The sequence below is a fragment of the Sapajus apella genome, unplaced genomic scaffold (assembly GCF_009761245.1).
Source record: "Sapajus apella isolate SASKATOON/1434 unplaced genomic scaffold, GSC_monkey_1.0 scaffold68, whole genome shotgun sequence".
In the NCBI taxonomy this organism is placed as follows: domain Eukaryota; kingdom Metazoa; phylum Chordata; class Mammalia; order Primates; family Cebidae; genus Sapajus; species Sapajus apella.
The window spans coordinates 1746461-1763721 of record NW_022437008.1 but is presented as its reverse complement, the minus strand read 5'-3'; the positions used below and the strand labels follow the sequence as shown (position 1 = coordinate 1763721).

Here is a 17261-nt window from a genome sequence, read left to right as displayed (position 1 = left end):
GGTGTTTTGTTTTTGTCTTTTGAGACGGGGTCTCGTTCTGTCACCCAGGCTAGAGTGCAGTGGCACGATCTCGGCTCACTGCAACCTCTGCCTCCTGGGCTCAGGGGATCCTCTTGCCTCAGCCTCCCCAGCAGTTGCTGTTCCTGCCTAATTTTTATATATTTTTTGTAAAGACAGGGTTTTGTCATGTTGCCCAGGCTGGTATTGAACTCCTGAGCTCAAGCAATCCACCTGCCTCTGCCTCCCAAAGTACTGAGATTACAGGCAATTTTGGAGATAAAATTAGGTATTAACACTGTATGCCAGGTACTGTTTTTTGTTTGTTTGTTTTGTTTTTTGTTTTTGATACAGAGTCTCGCTCTGTTGCCAGGCACCAGGCTGGAGTGAAGTGGCACAATCTCAGCTAACTGCAACTTCCACCTCCCGGGTTCAAGCAATTCTCCTGTCTCAGCCTCCCAAGTAGCTGGGACTACAGGCATGCGCCCCCACACCCAGCTAATTTTTGTATATTTTAGTAGAGACGGGGTTTCACCTTGTTGGCCAGGATGGTCTCGATCTACTGACCTTGTGATCCACCCACCTCGACCTCCTAAAGTGCTAGGATTACCAGGCATGAGCCACCGCACCTGGCCGCCAGGTATTGTTTTTTTTTTTTTTTTTTTTTTTTCCCCACACTTCAGAGATTAAACCGGCAACAGGTACTGTTTTACGCCTTTCACACTAATTGACTCATTTAATCTCCACAACCATTCCTTGGGGTAGATGCTATTATTACTCTCATCTTGGCTTTTTTGTTTTGTTTTTTGTTTTTGATACAGAGTCTCGCTCTGTTGCCAGGCACCAGGCTGGAGTGCAGTGGCACAATCTCAGCTAACTGCAAGCTCCACCTCAAGGGATCCACTCACCTCAGCCTCCCAGAGGGCTGGGATTACAGGCATGAGTCACCATGGCTGGCCTCAATATCCACTTTTAGATACACAAATGTTATACATTCAAACTTATAAAACAGGTCGGGGGGGAGAATTCATATGGAGGTCAAAGTGGAAGCAGGTGTGAGAGGGTCCCGCAGAAGAAAACATGGCTGCCAAAGCGTGTGAGTCCATCAGCAAGTCTGGCCGGGCCTTAGCTGTTGCAGGAGGCGTGGTGAACTCTGCCTTATATCATGTGGAAGCTGGGCACACAGCTGTCATCTTTGACCGATTTCCTGGAGTTCGGTTATTGTGGTAGGGGAAGGGACTCACTTTCTCATCCCATGGGTACAGACACCAATTATCCTTGACTGCCGTTCCCAGCCACGTAATGTGCCAGTCATCACTGGTAGCAACGATTTACAGAACGTCAACATCACACTGCGCATCCTCCTCCGGCCTGTCACTAGCCAGCTTCCTCGCATCTTCACCAGCATCGGAGAGGACTATGATGACCTGGTGCTGCTGTCCATTACCACTGAGATCTTCAAGTCAGTGGTGGCTCGCTTTGATGCTAGAGAACTAATCACCCAGAGAGCTGGTCTCCAGGCAGGTGAGCAATGCCTTATGGAGCGAGCAGCCACCTTTGGGCTCATCCAGGTCGACGTGTCCTTGACACATCTGACCTTTGGGAAGAAGTTAACAGAAGCGGCAGAAGCCTAACAGGTGGCTCAGCAGGAAGCAGAGAGTGCCAGATTTGTGGTGGAAAAGGCTGAACAGCAGAAAAAGGCGGCCGTCACCTCTGCTGAGGGCAACTCCAAGGCAGCTGAGCTGATCGCCAACTCACTGGCCACTGCAGGGGACGGCCTGGTGGAGCTGCGCAAACTGAAGCTGTGGAGGACATCGTGTACCAGATGTCACACTCTCATAACATCACCTACGTGCTGGCGGGGCAGTCTGTGCTCCTCCGGCTGCCCCAGTGAGGGCCCACCCTGCCTGCACCTCCGAGGGCTGACTGGGCCACAGTCCTGATGATTTTTGACACCACCTTCCTTCTGCCCCCACCCCAGAAATCACTGTGAAATTTCATGATTGGCTTAAAGTGAAGGAAATAAAGTAAAATCACTTCAGATCTCAAAAAAAAAAAAAAGGGACATTCCCTGTAACCTTGCAATTTTACTCCTAGGTATTTACCCTGTGGATATGTTCACAGATGAGCAAAATGTGGTATATATAAGAGGCACCATTTGTGATAGAAAAGGACTTGGAAAACACTTAAGTGTCCATAATTATAAGACTGGTTAAATACATCATGGTGTAGCCACATAATAATAGAACAGAACTTTTTTTTTGGAGATAGAGTCTCACTCTGTCACCCAGGTTGGAGTACAGTGGCACAATCTTGGCTCACTGCAACCTCTGCCTCCTGGGTTCAGGTAATTCTCAAGGAGCTGGGATTATAGGCGTGTGCCACTACACCTGGCTAATTTTTGTGTTTTTAGTAGAGACAAGGTTTCACCACGTTGGCCAGGCTAGTCTGGAACTCCTGACTTCAAGTGATCCACCCGCCTCGGTCCCCCAAAGTGCTGGGATTACAGGTGTGAGCCACTGCACCCAGAATAGATAGAACATTTTATACTAAGAATATACAACAAAGGCACAGTGGCTCATGCCTGTAATCCCAGCACTTTGGGAGGCCAAGGCAGGCAGATTGCTTGGGCCCAGGATTTTGAGACCAGCCCGGGCAACATGGCCAGACCCTATCTCTACAAAAAAATTAAAAAGTTAGCCGAGCACATGCCTGTAGTCCTAGCTACTCGGGACACTGAAGCCAGAGGATCGCCTGAGCCCAGGAGGTCAAGCCCGCAGTAAGCTGTAATCGTGCCACTGCACTCCAGCCTAGGCAGCAGAGTGAGACCCTGTTTCAAACAAACAAATAAAAGTGGATATTGAGAATAATCAGGTTTGTTTGAAGAATATGCTGATTTCTCCTCCAGTGCTAATGGCCAGTAGGTTCGGCCACATAATCAGCAGCCACTTTATTTCTCTCTCTCTCTTTTTTCTTTACTCCCAGGCCGGAGTACAGTGGCTTGGTCTCAAGTCACTACAACCTCTGACTCCCAGGTTCAAGCAATTCTCCTGCTTCAGCCTCCTGAGTAGCTAGGATTACAGGCACCTGCTACCATGCCCGGCTAATTTTTGTATTTTTAGTAGAGATGGGGTTTCACCATGTTGGCCAGGCTGGTCTCGAACTTCTGACCTCAGGTGATCCACCAGCCTTGGCCTCCCAAAGTGCTAGATTACAGGCATGAGCCACCATGCCTGGCCTATTTCTCTCTTTTATTTTGGTTAAACCTTGCATAATTTAGGGCTGATTTTTGCATCATTTAAGTGTCAGCTTAAGGGAGCAGGCTCAGAGCACTTAAACCTAAATTCATAGCAAAGTTGTCCCTTAAAGTTACCTTTCCTATTCCAGCAGTTCTGCAAAAAGATGAAAATTAAAAAAAAAAAAAAAAAAAAAAAGAAGTTACTTTTCCTCCCTATGGACATTTTTTATTTTGTTTTATTTTTTCAGATGGAGTCTTGCTCTGTTGCCCAGGCTGGAGTGCAGAGGCGTGATCTCGGCTCACTATAACCTCCGCCTCCCAGATTCAAGCGATTCTTCTGCCTCAGCCTCCCTAGTAGCTGGGACGACAGGCGTACGCCACCACACCTGGCTAATTTTTGTATCTTTAGGAGAGAAGGGGTTTCACCATGTTGGCCAGGATGGTCTCGATTTCTTGACCTCGTGATCCGCCCACCTCGGCCAGCCAGGCCGACTCCCTCTTATTGATAAGTGGGATCTATCACGCCTCCCCTGAATGTGAGCGAGCCAGCAACTGTAGCAGAAGTGAAGCCCGGTGGCTTCCAATGCTAGATTAGAAAAGACCATACAGTGGCCGGGCGCGGTGGCTCACGCCTGTAATCCCAACACTCTGGGAGGCCGAGGGGGGCGGATCACCTGAAGTCAGGAGTTTGAGACCAGCCTGGCCAACATGGAGAAATCCCATCTCTACTAAAAATACAAAAAAGTAGCCGGGTGTGGTGGCGCATGCCTGTAATCCCAGCTACTCAGGAGGCTGAGGCAGGAGAATCACTTGAACCCAGGAAGCGGAGGTTGTGGTGAGCCAAGATCACTGCCATTGCACTCCAGCCTGGGCAAAAAAAGCAAAACTCCATCTCAAAAAAAATAACAAAACAAAAAGAAAACAAATAAAAAAACAAAAACAATGGGGGCATAACAAGTCAAAGTGACTCTGGAACCAACTGAAAGAGCTCCCCATGGCCAAAGCCAGACTAATGTGAGTGACAAAATAAAGGAAGTCAGATTGGATGATAACCTCAAGTACAAAGTAAATATCCATGAGTCCAAACTCATAAAAATAGATGACTGAATAAGTTACTAAATGAGGAGAAGAGACACCATTTCCTTTGCAGAAGAATTCCAAATAATTTATGTAAATTCTTTGCCCTCAAGGAGGTGAAGCATAAACCCCCCAACTCCTTACGTGTGGGCTGTGCAGTGACTTCCTTCCAAAGAGGACAAGGTGTAAAGGGAGAAAGACGCATAACTTTACAAAGTGGAGAAACTTGACAAACAGATGATGAAGATGAACAAAAACAGTGGTGAATCATGTGGAGAGTGTGTATCCTTGATATGTGATGAAATGACACTTTCTCTTTGAGGTCTTCCTCCGAAAAACACATAACTCCAGTGTAATCACGAGAAAAATATCAGACAAATCCCAGCTGAGGGGCATCCTATAATATACTTGACCAGAACTCTTAGGCATCAAAAACAAGGAAAGTCTGAGCAACCACCACAGCCAAGAGGAGCCTAACGAGACAGGACAACCCTTATTTGTTGGTATAAATGTCTGGCGATACAATGTTATCAAATTTGACAAACATACTATCATATGAGATCCTGGAACAGCAAAAGAAGTTAGGTAAAACCAAGGCAGTCTGAATAAACTACAGGCTTTAGTTAATACTCATGGATCACTGATTCATTAATTGTAACAAATATTCCACCTCAATGTCAGATGTCATTAATATTAGGAGTAATGAGTGTGGGGTATACGGCAGCTCTCTATACTATCTTCTCAATTTTTCTGCAACTCTAAAATTATTCTAACGCCAGGTGCAGTGGCTCATGCCTGTAATCCCAACATTTTGGGAGGCCGAGGTGAGTACACTGCTTGAGTGATGACCTCGTCTCTACAAGAAAAGAAACACCCAGGCGTGGTGGCTCACATCTGTAATCCCAGCACTTTGGGAGACCAAGGCAGGTGGATCATGAGGTTAGGAGTTCAAGACCAGCCTGGCCAACACGGTGAAACTCCATCTCTACTAAAAATACAAGGTGGGCGCCTGTAATCCCAGCTACTCAGGAGGCTGACAGAGAAACGCTGAACCCGGGAGACGGAGGTTGCAGTGAGCGGAGATCATTCTACTGCACTCTTGGAGTTCGAGACTAGCCTGGTCAACATAGTGAAACCCCATCTCTACTAAAAATACAAAATTAGCTGGGTGTGGTAGCAGGCACCTGCAATCCCAGCTACTCAGAAGGCTGAAGCAGGAGAATCGCTTGAACCTGGGAGGTGGAGGTTACAGTGAGCAAAGACTGCACCACTGCACTCCAGCCTGGGTCACAGAGTGAGACTCCATCTCAAAAATTAATTAATTAATTAAAAAATTAGCTGAGCATGGTGGCATGTGCCCATAGCTCCAGCTACTCAGGAGGCTGAGGCAGGAGGATCACTTGGGCTTGGTAGGTGGAGGCTACAGTGAGCTGAGATCATACCACTGCACTCCAGTCTGGGTGACAGAGCGAGACCCTGTCTCAAAATAAATAAAACTGTTCTAAAAATAAAGTCTATTACTTAAAAAAAAAAAAAAAAAAAGATAAAAAGATGTAGCCCTGATATTGCAAAGGGAAATGATGTCTCCTCTGCTCCAGGGCCCCGGCAAGCCTTCAAAGTTGGGTGTATAGTTGCAGCAAACTTACCAAACTAAGTCAGGTCAGATGCCCACAGGAGGGGTCGTGGGGGCTGCAGCTCAACCCTTGGCTCATCTCAGCAGCAGGGCGCTTGGGCACTGGAGAAAGGGGTGCTGGGGCGGGCCCAGGCCCTGGCCACCTGTCACAGATACTGCTAGTTTGTATCTGGCTTTCGTATCCACTGATGTGGGCTACCAGAGGAAGGGATGTGTCCAGAGGTGACCTTGTCTCAGGACCACCATCCACACAGAATCACTGCTGGGCTGCTGCGAGTCTGGTTCTGCAATTTAGCATGAGCCCTGGGCTCACTGCACCACCATTTCCTCATCTGTTTATGGGATTAGAATAGGATGTCCCTGCCTTTCATGGTGTTGCCCTCGGGATTCTACAAGTCCAACAACTTAGCCAAGCATTTATTTAGTAATTCCTGGCCCACAGGTGGTAGTCAATGCTAGCTCCCAGCAGTCCCTGACCTGGTTCCTCCAGTGGGCTCCAATTAGAAGAGTCCAGCTGCTCTTCATTCCTTTATGAAGTGGGGTGGTGACTGCGTAAATAAATCACCTGAAGGATGCCAGTCATCTTGGAGGAGAGGCTAGTTCAGATCTGTGATTGACTCATTACTAGTATTTGCACTTAAATAGTGTAATATAATAATGTGTTCTTCAAATTCACCCTGAATTGATCCCATGTGTAAGGAAAGTTGTTTATTCTAGGACTACCTGTAATAGCAGGAGGTTGGAAACAATCTGAATTTCCTTCAAAAGGGTACTGGTTAAATAAATTAGACTAAGGCATATGTATGCTTGTACACGGGTCCTACATGTTCCTCTGCGGTTGTGTGTGTGTGTGTGTGTGTGTACCTCACTGGAAAGATTACATAATAAACTGGTAACATTGGTGGCCTCTGGGGAAGGGACTAGGGGGCTAGGAGACATTGGTAGATACTTTTCACTGTAGAGACTTTTGTGTCTTTTGCATTTTGAACCATGTGAATGTATTCTTACTTTTTTTTTCCCCCCTCAGACAGAGTCTTCCTCTGCTGCCCAGACTGGAGTGCAGTGATACGCAGCTCACTGCAGCCCCAGCCTCCTGAGCTCAAGGGATCCTCCCACTTCAGCCTTTCAAGTAACTGGGAATACAGGCGTGAGCCACTAAACCTGTCTGCGAATGTATTATTTATGCTCAAAAATGCCTAACAGACAGGGCACGGTGGCTCCTGCCTGTAATCCCAACACTTTGGGAGGCTGAGATTGGAGGACTGCTTGAGACCAGGAGTTTGAGACCAGCCTGGGCAACATAGATTCTGTCTCTAAAAAACTAAAATCAAAAAGTGCTTAATAAAATCAGGGAAAAAAATAATCTACCACTGTGGGTCACAGCTGTTGGGGTGGGCTTGGGAGAACTGCTAAGTCAAATGAGTATTGGATGGGCCACTGTGATTCCAGAACAGCTGGGAGGTGGAGGAGGCATCAGCTCAGGTCACAGGATATGACTCTCAAGGCCTACAGCATCCTAGCTGCAAATGCTTCCTAGGACAAGCCAATAGGGTTGGTGCGAACATCTACAAATGGACAACTCTAGAGAGTCCAAAACCACTATTTTTTTTTTTCTTTTGAGATAGTCTCACTCTGTCACCCAGCCTGGAGTGCAGTAGTGTGATCTCTGCTCACTGCAACCTCTGCCTCCCAGGTTCAAGTGATTCTCATGTCTCAGCCTCCCAAGTAGCTGGGATTACAACCTTGCACCAATATGCTGGCTAATTTTTGTATTTTTTGTAGAGATGGGGTTTTGCCATGTTGGCCAGGCTGGTCCCAAAGTCCTGACCTCAAGTGATCCTCCCACCTCGGCCTCCCACAGTACTAGGATTACAGGCATGGGCCACCGTGCCCGGCCCAAAACTTCTGTCTTAAGACCCCGCCCTGCCCCTCCTCCAAAAGGGCTATGTTTCAAATCTGCAATCAAGGCAGCACAGGTGGCTGGGTGCAGTGGCTTATGCCTGTAATGCCAGCACTTTTGGAGGCCAGGGAGAGAGGATCACTTGAGCCCAGGAGTTCAAGACCAGCAACATAGTGAGACCTCGCCTCCATAAAATATAAAATAAATATTTTTAAAAGGCAGCACAGGGTAGGGATTAAGAGGCAAGGATCTTGAAGTCTGCTCCTTGGAGTCAAACCCAGTCCTGCCACCCGCCGGCTGGGTAAGGTCTTCAGCAGTTAACTCCCCTCCCTGTGCCTCTGTAAAGCACAACAGTAAGAGAATCTACCTTGCACAGCTAAGCCTTATATGGTAAATAACCTATATATGTTTTTACATTGCAGTTCCTATTGCACATTAAGAAATTACTATGGCTCTTTAATTTAGCAACTAGAATTTCCAGTTCACCCCAGCAGTTGTTAAAATTACCCGTGAAGTGGAATCAGAGGAAATTATTAGGAAACAAAGAGGGCTGAGGCTCAGCAGGGAAAGTGCGCATGTGTGAGCTCCTCCTGGTGGCACTGCCCTGAAGGGGCGGCCCCCGGAATCTGAGGGCCAGCATTTGCCATCCTTTGAGGTCAGGCCTCATCCAGTCTCAGGAGGGTATATCCTGGGCTGCTACAGGGTGAGGGGTCTATCACTGCTCTCTACAGCAGTCCCTCATCCTGAAGTCCAGCCCTTCACACCCCACGCCCAGTGCCTGGGACAGTACGTGACACACAGTTGGGCCCCAGATATGACACCGGGAAGATGAAGAAGTTCTGGAGGTGGATGGTGGTGATGGGTGCACAACAGTGTGAAGGTACTTAATGTCACCGAATGGTACAGCTTAAAATGGTAAAAATGGGCCTGGTGTAGTGGCTCATGCCTGTAATCCCAGCACTTTGGGAGGCAGGCGGATCACCTAAGGTCAGGAGTTCGAGACCTGCCTGGCCAACATGGTGAAACCCCATCTACTAAAAACACAAAAATTAGCTGGCCATGGTGGCAGGTGCCTCTAATCCCAGCTACCAGGGAGGCTAAGGTGGGAGAATTGCTTGAACCCAGCAGGCGGAGGTTTAAGTGAGCTGAGATCATGCCATTGCACTCTAACCTGGGCAAAAAGAGCAAAACTCCATCTCAAAAAAAAAAAAAACAATAAAAATAAAATTGTTAAAACAGTAAATTTCACATGATGTATATTTTCCCGCAATGAAAATAATAAATAAATGGCTACGATCTAGTCTCATCTTTACCTGCTCGCTCATTAATTCTCCCCCAACCCCCCCCCGACCTCTCCTAGGCTGTCTGTTTCTGTCAGATCCTGTTAAACAGAGAAAGGGCCCCAGATTCCCTCCTAGGTCCCCTCCAATCTCTATGTTCCTTTTCCAGCTGGTCTGATCAGACCCTTGGCTTTGATTCCAGCTATACCCTGCGCACTGTCCACAGCCATGGACCCCCAGCCCAGGTGGCCCCCTGAGCCCCAGTGGGGCCCTAACAGGGACAATGTGATGAGAACACAGCCCCCTCCTCCCTGACCTGCTGCTCCCTCCAGTCTCCCCTTCTCCATTAACAGCCGTTCCCCCAAATGATCAGGTCTAACATCTAGGCGGGCCCTGTGATTTTTATCTTCTCCCGGCTCCAACTTCCAACCCGTCAGCACATCCCACAGCTCTTCCTCCAAAGCACACCCTAAGCAGCCCAAGCAGTGCTCTTCCCTGCTCCCCACTGCCATCCCCTCACACAGCCACCCTGGCTTCCCACCCGGACTGCTGCAGTTATGTCCACCCCAGCCCTGCCAGCCATTCCTTCTCCTCACAGAAGCCAGAGCAATGGTCCTAAACGAAACTCAGCTCAGTACACCCCGCTCCAAATCCTCCCGACCTAGCACTCCTGGTTCACTGTGCATATTCCTCCTCCTTGGTCCAGCGCCCCCAGCCACCTGGCTCCTGCCCACCTTCCTCTGCCTTGTGCTGTACAGTGGCCCCACCCTCACTCACAGCCACCAGCCCTCTTCCTGTTCCTTGTCCCACCTCAGCACCTCTGCCCCTGGCTGTCCCTCTGCCTGGAAGCTCCTCCTGAACTTCATGAAGCCACATTCCCAGCTCAACCTCCACGTTATCCCTTCTCAAAGCCCTTCCTATCCCAACCCCTCAAGTGGCCTTGGCCACTTTCTCCTACCCGTTGAACTCCTTGGCCAGCACCACTGCTTCACCTACACCCCACCCCTGGAGAGGCCCCACGGGCAGGGCCTTGGCCAGCCCTGCTCACTGCCTGCTCCCAGCTCCTAGGACAGGCTTGGCTCAGGGACACTGTACAGCAGGGAGGGGTAAGCGATCAAACCAATGGAAACTCATGGTCTCATAAAGGGAGCCCACCATTTGGAAAGGTGCCAACAGGCAGAGTGGCAGAGGCAGGTGAAATCCATGGGGGAGGGGACAGAGTGACAGAACCACTACGGCTTGTTGGGGGCAGGGGCAGCCTAACTGAATGGTGACTGTGGCCATTACTCCCCTCGACTCAGGGCTGCAGCAGGGACGTGGCCCACATGTATGCAGGAAGCCTGACCTTCAGAGACGCAGCCCAACCCTGTGCCAGCACCCCTCACCTGCACTGCGCATGGTGTGAAATAGTCCTGCAACTCACCCTGAAGGAGGTGGGGAAGCAATTTGAAAGTCACAAAAATATATTAAACAGCAGCTGTCTTCACCCTAAGCCCTGGCCTCCCTTCCCAGTGCCCCTTGCCCACCACCCACCAGAGACTTTCAGAGACAAAGACGCCCAGGGCAGGAAAACGGATGCGCCTTGGCCGCAGCCCAGGGTCTGGAGAGGTCCCCCCAGCCTGGGAGTGGAGGGCGGCCAACAGTCTCAACAGGCTCGACGCCACCGCCGACGAGGGGGCCGCTGGGAGGCCGGAGGTACAGGAGGGTCGGGCAGGATGCAGCGGACAGTCGGGCCTTGCCACGGGGACAGAAAACAGAAGAGAAATGAACAGAATGAAGACAGGGAGACAGAGAAGTCACAGCAGTTGGGGGAGGCGCAGAGGAGTGAGGGAGGTCGATGGGGAGTGGGGGAAGGGAGGCCCTCCAGGTGACACCCACTCAGTTTTGGAGGACAGGGAGGCTAATGAGCTGGGGTCTGAGGCAGCAGACCCTCCTGGTTGGGGAAGGGAATGTAGGAGAGGAAGAGGGCCCCTGGCACTTGGGAGAGGTAGAAAAGTGGGTTCTGCCAAGGCCACAGCCAGAAAAGAAAGCACAGAGGACATGAGAGAAGGGGAGTCCTGGAGTGGGCCAGGCCAGCCGCAACGACCATCCCAGGCTGGGAGAAATGGGGGAATCCCCCAAACGCTCGGGCCCAGCTCCAGAGCCCGAGGGAGACAAGCCATGTCATCCAGGAGCTGGCGGGGAGGCATGATGAAGCCAGGAGCCTGGAGCCGGCCGGGGGCAGATGCCCACGAGCTCTGCTGCCTGTACCCCGCCCACACGTGGGCTAGAAGGTCCTGCGGCCCAGTCTTTTGAACACGCTCACAGTGCCCGCGTGGTCCATCTGGGCACCAAGGCCCTCGCTGGAGCTGCTCCCCCGGGGCCCCACCAGAGTCCTCTTAATGGTGACCTTGACCTCGGCTGAGGACTTACTCTTGGTGCTGGTGACCTGGCTGTCCTGGGCCTCGGGCACAAGGGCAGCTGCGCCCAGTCTCTGGATGATGCTGACTTTAGATAAGGACTCCGGCTTCTTCTCAAGCCCTGACCGTGAGGAAAGTGCCAGGCGCCGCAATGTCGGGGCAGTGGCCGTTGTCGCTGAGCTTGTGGCCTTAGCTTTGACAGTCAGTGCTGGTTGGGGACTGGCCTTGGCTGGTCCCCGTCCTAACTTCTTCAGGACTCCAGCATACTGCAAGACAGAGCTGCTGCTGTCATTGTCGCTGTCCCAAGCCAGATCCTCATCCGTCTCTGGGGTGGCCCCCAGGCGGCTAAAGACTCCTGTGGGCTGTGGAGGTCAGAGACAAGACGAACGAGTCACTGAGTCACTCAACACACATTCATGGAGAGCTTCTTCCTTTGTGCCTGGCCTCCTAGGACTCACAGTTGGGAGAAACACCCATCAGTGACACCCCAGATAGTGGCAAGAGCCATGATAGGGGGAGTCCAGGGGCCTGGAGGAGCCCAAAGGGAGTATCTGACCTTCCTGGAAGTTCAGGGAAGGATCCCTGAGAGAGGGGACATCTGAGCTGGAAGTGGGTCCAATGAAGGGGGAAGAGGACAGGTGTGCCATGCAAAGGGAAAGTCATTTTCAAGGTCAGTAGGTGGGGATGAGTGGAGTGGAGAGATTAATCTAGTCATTCACTCCACGAATACTTTGAGTCTGCAATCTATATTGTACCTGGTCCTAGGCCAGCAGTGCTAGGGACACAGTGATGACCAAGACAGCCTCAGCTCTGCCCTCATGGGGCTCAATCCAGTGGGGGAGACAGGCTTGGCATCAGAAATGACACAAATGATTCTGCAAGAATGACAGTAACATATTCTATGATGGGAGAATGGAGAGCTGGAGGGCAGGAGACACAGGCACCTCATCATCAGTCCAGAGGAACTTTCCCTGAGGCACCAACTTTGATGCCAGGTCCTCAAAGATGAATTAGCAAAGGAAAGAGCATGCGCTATGCCCTGAAGGCAAGAAGCATAATCCTGCGTATGGAGCACTCACTACGGGCCCAGCTCTTCACAAGCCTGGATCTTCCACATGATCCCGAGTGTTCCCACTCTCCTTGTGGTGAGATGCTAGGAAGTGAGCAAGCTGAGTGGCTGCACCCTGGGGAGCAGGACACTGGCAGGCAGGGAAGACAGCTGGGGAGATCTGCAATAGTTCACCAACAGGTCTGCACACCCCAGCACCATGCAGGGATGACCTCAACCCTACAGCTGTCCTAGGAGGTGCGTCTATGCAGATGAGGAGGATGAAGTACAAAGGGCTTAAGTGACATGGCCAGAGCCACAGAGTCAGGCCCCTGCGGGCTTCAGGGTCTACTCTGAACCACACACCATGCCTGGGGCCTGTGGGACTGCAGGCCATGGCAGGAAGTGCGTGCTGCATCAGGAACACAGTGAAAAGTGTCTACAGGGCTTCTGCTGGGGGGACGGGCCCTGTCCTGTGGGCCGCACACACTGCTGCTGTGGGGACTGGGGGTCCATGGCAGCTGTGCGAGACCATTCAGGAGGCTATCATCCTATCCGGACAGGGAGAGGTGGCAGAGGAGGGAGAAGCGGTAGAGTCATCAGACCCACTGACAGATGCAATGGGGAGGGTGGGCAGCCCTGAGATGGGGGCCCAGGAGAGTACTTACTTTGGGGAAGATGCTAAGACCAGTAGGGGACATGGTGGGTGGGAGGCATTCAGGAGTCTCTGGACCCCCAGGGCTGGAAATTAGGAGAGAAGCCAGGGCAGAAGACAGGGACAAACTGCCAGTGCGAAGCCAGGAACCGAGGCTGGAAAGGCAGCCAAGTGATCGGTGAGATACATAAGAGTCAGGAGCATCTCTCAGAGAGGACAAGAGCTCGAATGCCCAGGACTGTTCCCCATCCCCACTCACTTTACTCCCCGTCGTGGTGTCTGCCTTGGTCTCGGCGCCGAGGCGGTCAAACACAGATGTCCTGTGGAGGCCTGCAAGGGAAGTGAGGCCATCAGGGAGAGGCCCCGGTGGGCCAGCCCTAGGCTGAGTACCATACAGACACCAAGGCAGCCCAGACACCAGTAGCTATGGGATAGGCAGGGCCAGACTGTGCTGAGTTGGGTGTTATGTCTACCCTGTTGGCTCACGCTGACCTTAACCCACCCATATCTCGCTGGAGTCACACGTGGGAAAGACCAGCTGCAGCTGGCAGATTCCCTGCACCTCAGCACTAGCTCATGCACTGTGTGCACAGGAACAGTTCTCAGTCCCTGCACATTCCTTCCACTTCTTGGGGTCAGAGGCCTCTGAGAGAATCTGATAAGTGGTAATGCATCCTCCCCTAAATAAATTATAACCTAACAGCCATCAATAGACTGTTTACTAAATTATGGTATATAAATACTCTGGAAATAAAAAATGACCATTAAAAAAAGAATGAAGCAGATCTACCTGCACTAATATGAGAATATCTCAATTAAAAAGTTATAGAACATGGGCCGGGCATGGCAGGGCACACCTGTAATCCCTTTGGGAGGCCAAGGCAGGAGGATTACCTGAAACCCAGGACTTTGAGAACAATCTGGGTAATGTAGTGAGACCTTTTCTCTACATATATATATATGTATGTATGTATGTATGTATGTGTGTGTATATATATATATACATATTCTGAGTCCCAAAGATTTTATATACACACACACACACACACACACAAATATATGAACAAAAAAGTTGTAGAACAGGAGTGGTGGCTCATGTCTGTAATCCCAATACTGTGGGAGGCAGTGGTGGGCAGATTGTGTGAGCCTAAGAGTTAGAGATGAGACTTTAAAAATTAGCTGGGCGGGCTGGGCGCAGTGGCTCACGCCTGTAATCCCAGCACTTTGGGAGGCCGAGGCGGGTGGATCACGAGGTCAAGAGATCGAGACCATCCTGGTCAACATGGTGAAACCCCGTCTCTACTAAAAATACAAAAAATCAGCTGGGCATGGTGGCGCGTGCCTGTAATCCCAGCTACTCAGGAGGCTGGGGCAGGAGAATTGCCTGAACCCAGGAGGCGGAGGTTGCGGTGAGCCGAGATCGCGCCATTGCACTCCAGCCTGGGTAACAAGAGCGAAACTCTGTCTCAAAAAAAAAAAAAAAAAAATTAGCTGGGCATGGTGGCCAACACCTGTAGTCCCTGCTACCGGGGAGGTAAGGTGGGAACCCAGGAGTTCAAGGCTGCGATGAGCTGTGTTCATACCACAGCACTCCAGCCTAGGCAACAGAACAAGACTCTGTCTCAAAAAAAAAAAAAAATGTTAGGTCCAGGCACAGTGGCTCACGCCTGTAATCCCAGCACTTTGGGAGGCCAAGACAGGTGGTTCACCTGAGGTCCGGAGTCGGAGAACAGCCTGAGCAACATGATGAAACCCCGTCTCTATTAAAAATATAAAAATTAGCTGCACATGGTGGAGTGCGCCTGTAATCCCAGCCACTCGGGAGATTGAGGCAGGAGAATCGCTTGAATGCAGAAGGCAGAGGTTGCAGTGAGCTGAGATAATGCCACAACACTCCAGCCTAGGCAACAGAACGAGACTGTCTCAAAAAAAAAAAAAAGTTATAGAACAATACTGACATTATAAACACAAATGCTATTTGTATTTAAAAACGAAAAACTAGGTCAGGTGCAGTAGCTCACACCTGTAATCCTAGCGATTTGGAAGGCTGAAGTGGGCAGATCACTTGAGCTCAGGAGTTCAAGACCAGCCTGGGCAACATAGCAAAACCCCATCTCTACAAAAAAACACAAAAATTAGGTGGGCGTGGCGGTGCATGCCTGTAGTCCCAGCTACTCGTGAGGCTGAGGCAGGACTGCTTGAACCTTGGAGGTTGAGGAAGCTGCAATGAATTGACATGGTGCCACTGCACCCCAGCCTGGGTGAAGTGAGGCCCTGTCTCAAAAAAATAAAAATTAAAGCTAAAAAAGAAAAACTGCCTATATATGTGTACATATACGTACATAGATGTTGGTCTGGAAAGGTTAACAAGAGACAGGGACATGGGAGGGAGGAAAAAGAGTTTTGTTTTGTTTTGTTTAATTTTTGGTTTTTTTTTTTAGAGACGGGGTTTCACCATGTTGGCCAAGAGGGTCTCGATCTCTTGACCTTGTGATCCACCTGCCTCAGCCTCCCAAAGTGCTGGGATTACACAGTAGTGAGCCACCGCGCCCGGCCTAAGAGTTTTGTTTTGTTTTGAGACAGAGTCTCGCTCTGTCGCCAGGCTGGAGTGCAGTGTCACAATATTGGCTCACTGCAACCTCTACCCACCAGGTTTAAGCAATTCTTGTATCTCAGCCTCCCAAGTAGCTAGGACTACAGGCGTGCCCCACCACACCCAGCTAATTTTTTTTGTATTTTTTAGTAGAGACAGGGTTTTACCATGTTGGCCAGGATGGTTTTGATGTCTTGACCTCGTGATCTGCCCGCCTCAGCCTCCCAAAGCGCTGGGATTACAAGTGTGAGCCACTGCACCCAGCAAGAGTTTGTTTTTACTGAATATGTTTCCGAAAGTGCTGGAGCAACAAGCATAGGCCACCATCCCCAGCCTTTTGTTTTTTTTAATAGAGACAGCATGCTTGAACTCCTAGGCTCAAGTGATCTTCCTGCCCCAATCTCCAAGTTCTGGGATCACAGCTGTGCGTCACCATGCCAGCCAAGAGATCATCTCTGTACTTCCAGTTACAAGGCCTAGCTTTGGACTATATCTCCACTCGCCTTCTGGCTCACAATAATGGTACCATTTTGGAGTATTTGCCCTTGGCCAGGCATGGTCACTCATTTTACAGCAGGCCCTTGCTCTATCCTTGCGCCTGCCCCTTGGGGAAGAGGCGCCAAGGAGCCCAGCTACACTAACTGCAGGATCAGAGGGCACAGGTATTGTGTCTCCCTCCTCTGTGGCCACCATCGCCGTCCCCTTGACCTAAGGCTCCTGCATCCCCCATTAGAGCCTACTTCTCTGCCACCGTCTGTAGGATATGACGAGCCCTGTGTGATGCAGCAGGAAGGACACGGTCTCTGCAGGCAAGCACAGCCTGATGGGTCAGTACCTTTTGCTGCCTGCTGCTGCTCCAGGATCTTGCGGGTGCGGGGTGTGGTGCCTTTGGGCATGTTGATTACATACTTCCCCTCCATCTCAGCAGTGACCCGGCGCCGCTTGGCAGGAACAGCCAGGCTCTCCTCCTCCTGGCGGGCTAGGGCTGCTGGGGGAACAAAGGGGGGGTATCAGCACCTTCTGAGACACAATGTTCTCCCAGGATGGAGGCCAGACACCAGGTGTTCTTTATCACCACACGTTCACATGACTGGAATCCCCAACCACCCACATCACCACTGACTGAACCACCGAGAAACTCAGGTCTGTGCAATACGAGATCACAGAAGATGCCCAGGATTCCCAGGCTGTGGCAGGCCTCCTAGGCTTCCTGTGGCTCTGTCCCTGTTCCGAGGAGGCTCATGGCCCAGCCCAGCCCACATCCCCTCAGATGGAGAACCTGCTGGGTGGTGGAAAGGTTCTACAGCTCCAAGCAGGCAGTGCTTTTACGGCTGCACTCACTTTTCAACAAGCACTTGAGGTGTGTACACTTATGAGTTGTGGATTGTACGTAACTTACATCTTAATTTAAAAAATGAATCCCCTCAAACGTGTTAAGGGT

The 17261-nt window shown here is 50.6% G+C and overlaps 1 protein-coding gene and 1 pseudogene across 7 annotated transcripts in view; one reads left to right on the top strand and one right to left on the bottom strand.

Annotated features, from left to right (window-relative positions):
- The first annotated feature begins 1035 nt into the window (after positions 1 to 1035).
- Positions 1036 to 1891, top strand: LOC116530622 (annotated as a pseudogene).
- An 8679-nt stretch (positions 1892 to 10570) lies between these two features.
- The window catches only part of CUNH19orf47 (chromosome unknown C19orf47 homolog), a 28977-nt gene continuing 22286 nt past the window's right edge, over positions 10571 to 17261 (bottom strand). For 5 of the 7 annotated variants that reach the window (XM_032248757.1, XM_032248756.1, XM_032248760.1 and 2 more), the window contains exons 7-9: positions 16656 to 16808; positions 13487 to 13557; positions 10571 to 11886 (exon numbers count right to left, since the gene is read on the bottom strand). In XM_032248757.1, the coding sequence (XP_032104648.1) occupies positions 11392 to 11886; positions 13487 to 13557; positions 16656 to 16808 (719 nt within the window). In that variant the 3' untranslated portion in view covers positions 10571 to 11391. The remainder of the gene's footprint in view (positions 11887 to 13486; positions 13558 to 16655; positions 16809 to 17261) is intronic. The other 2 variants (XM_032248759.1, XM_032248758.1) reach the window with 2 other exon arrangements.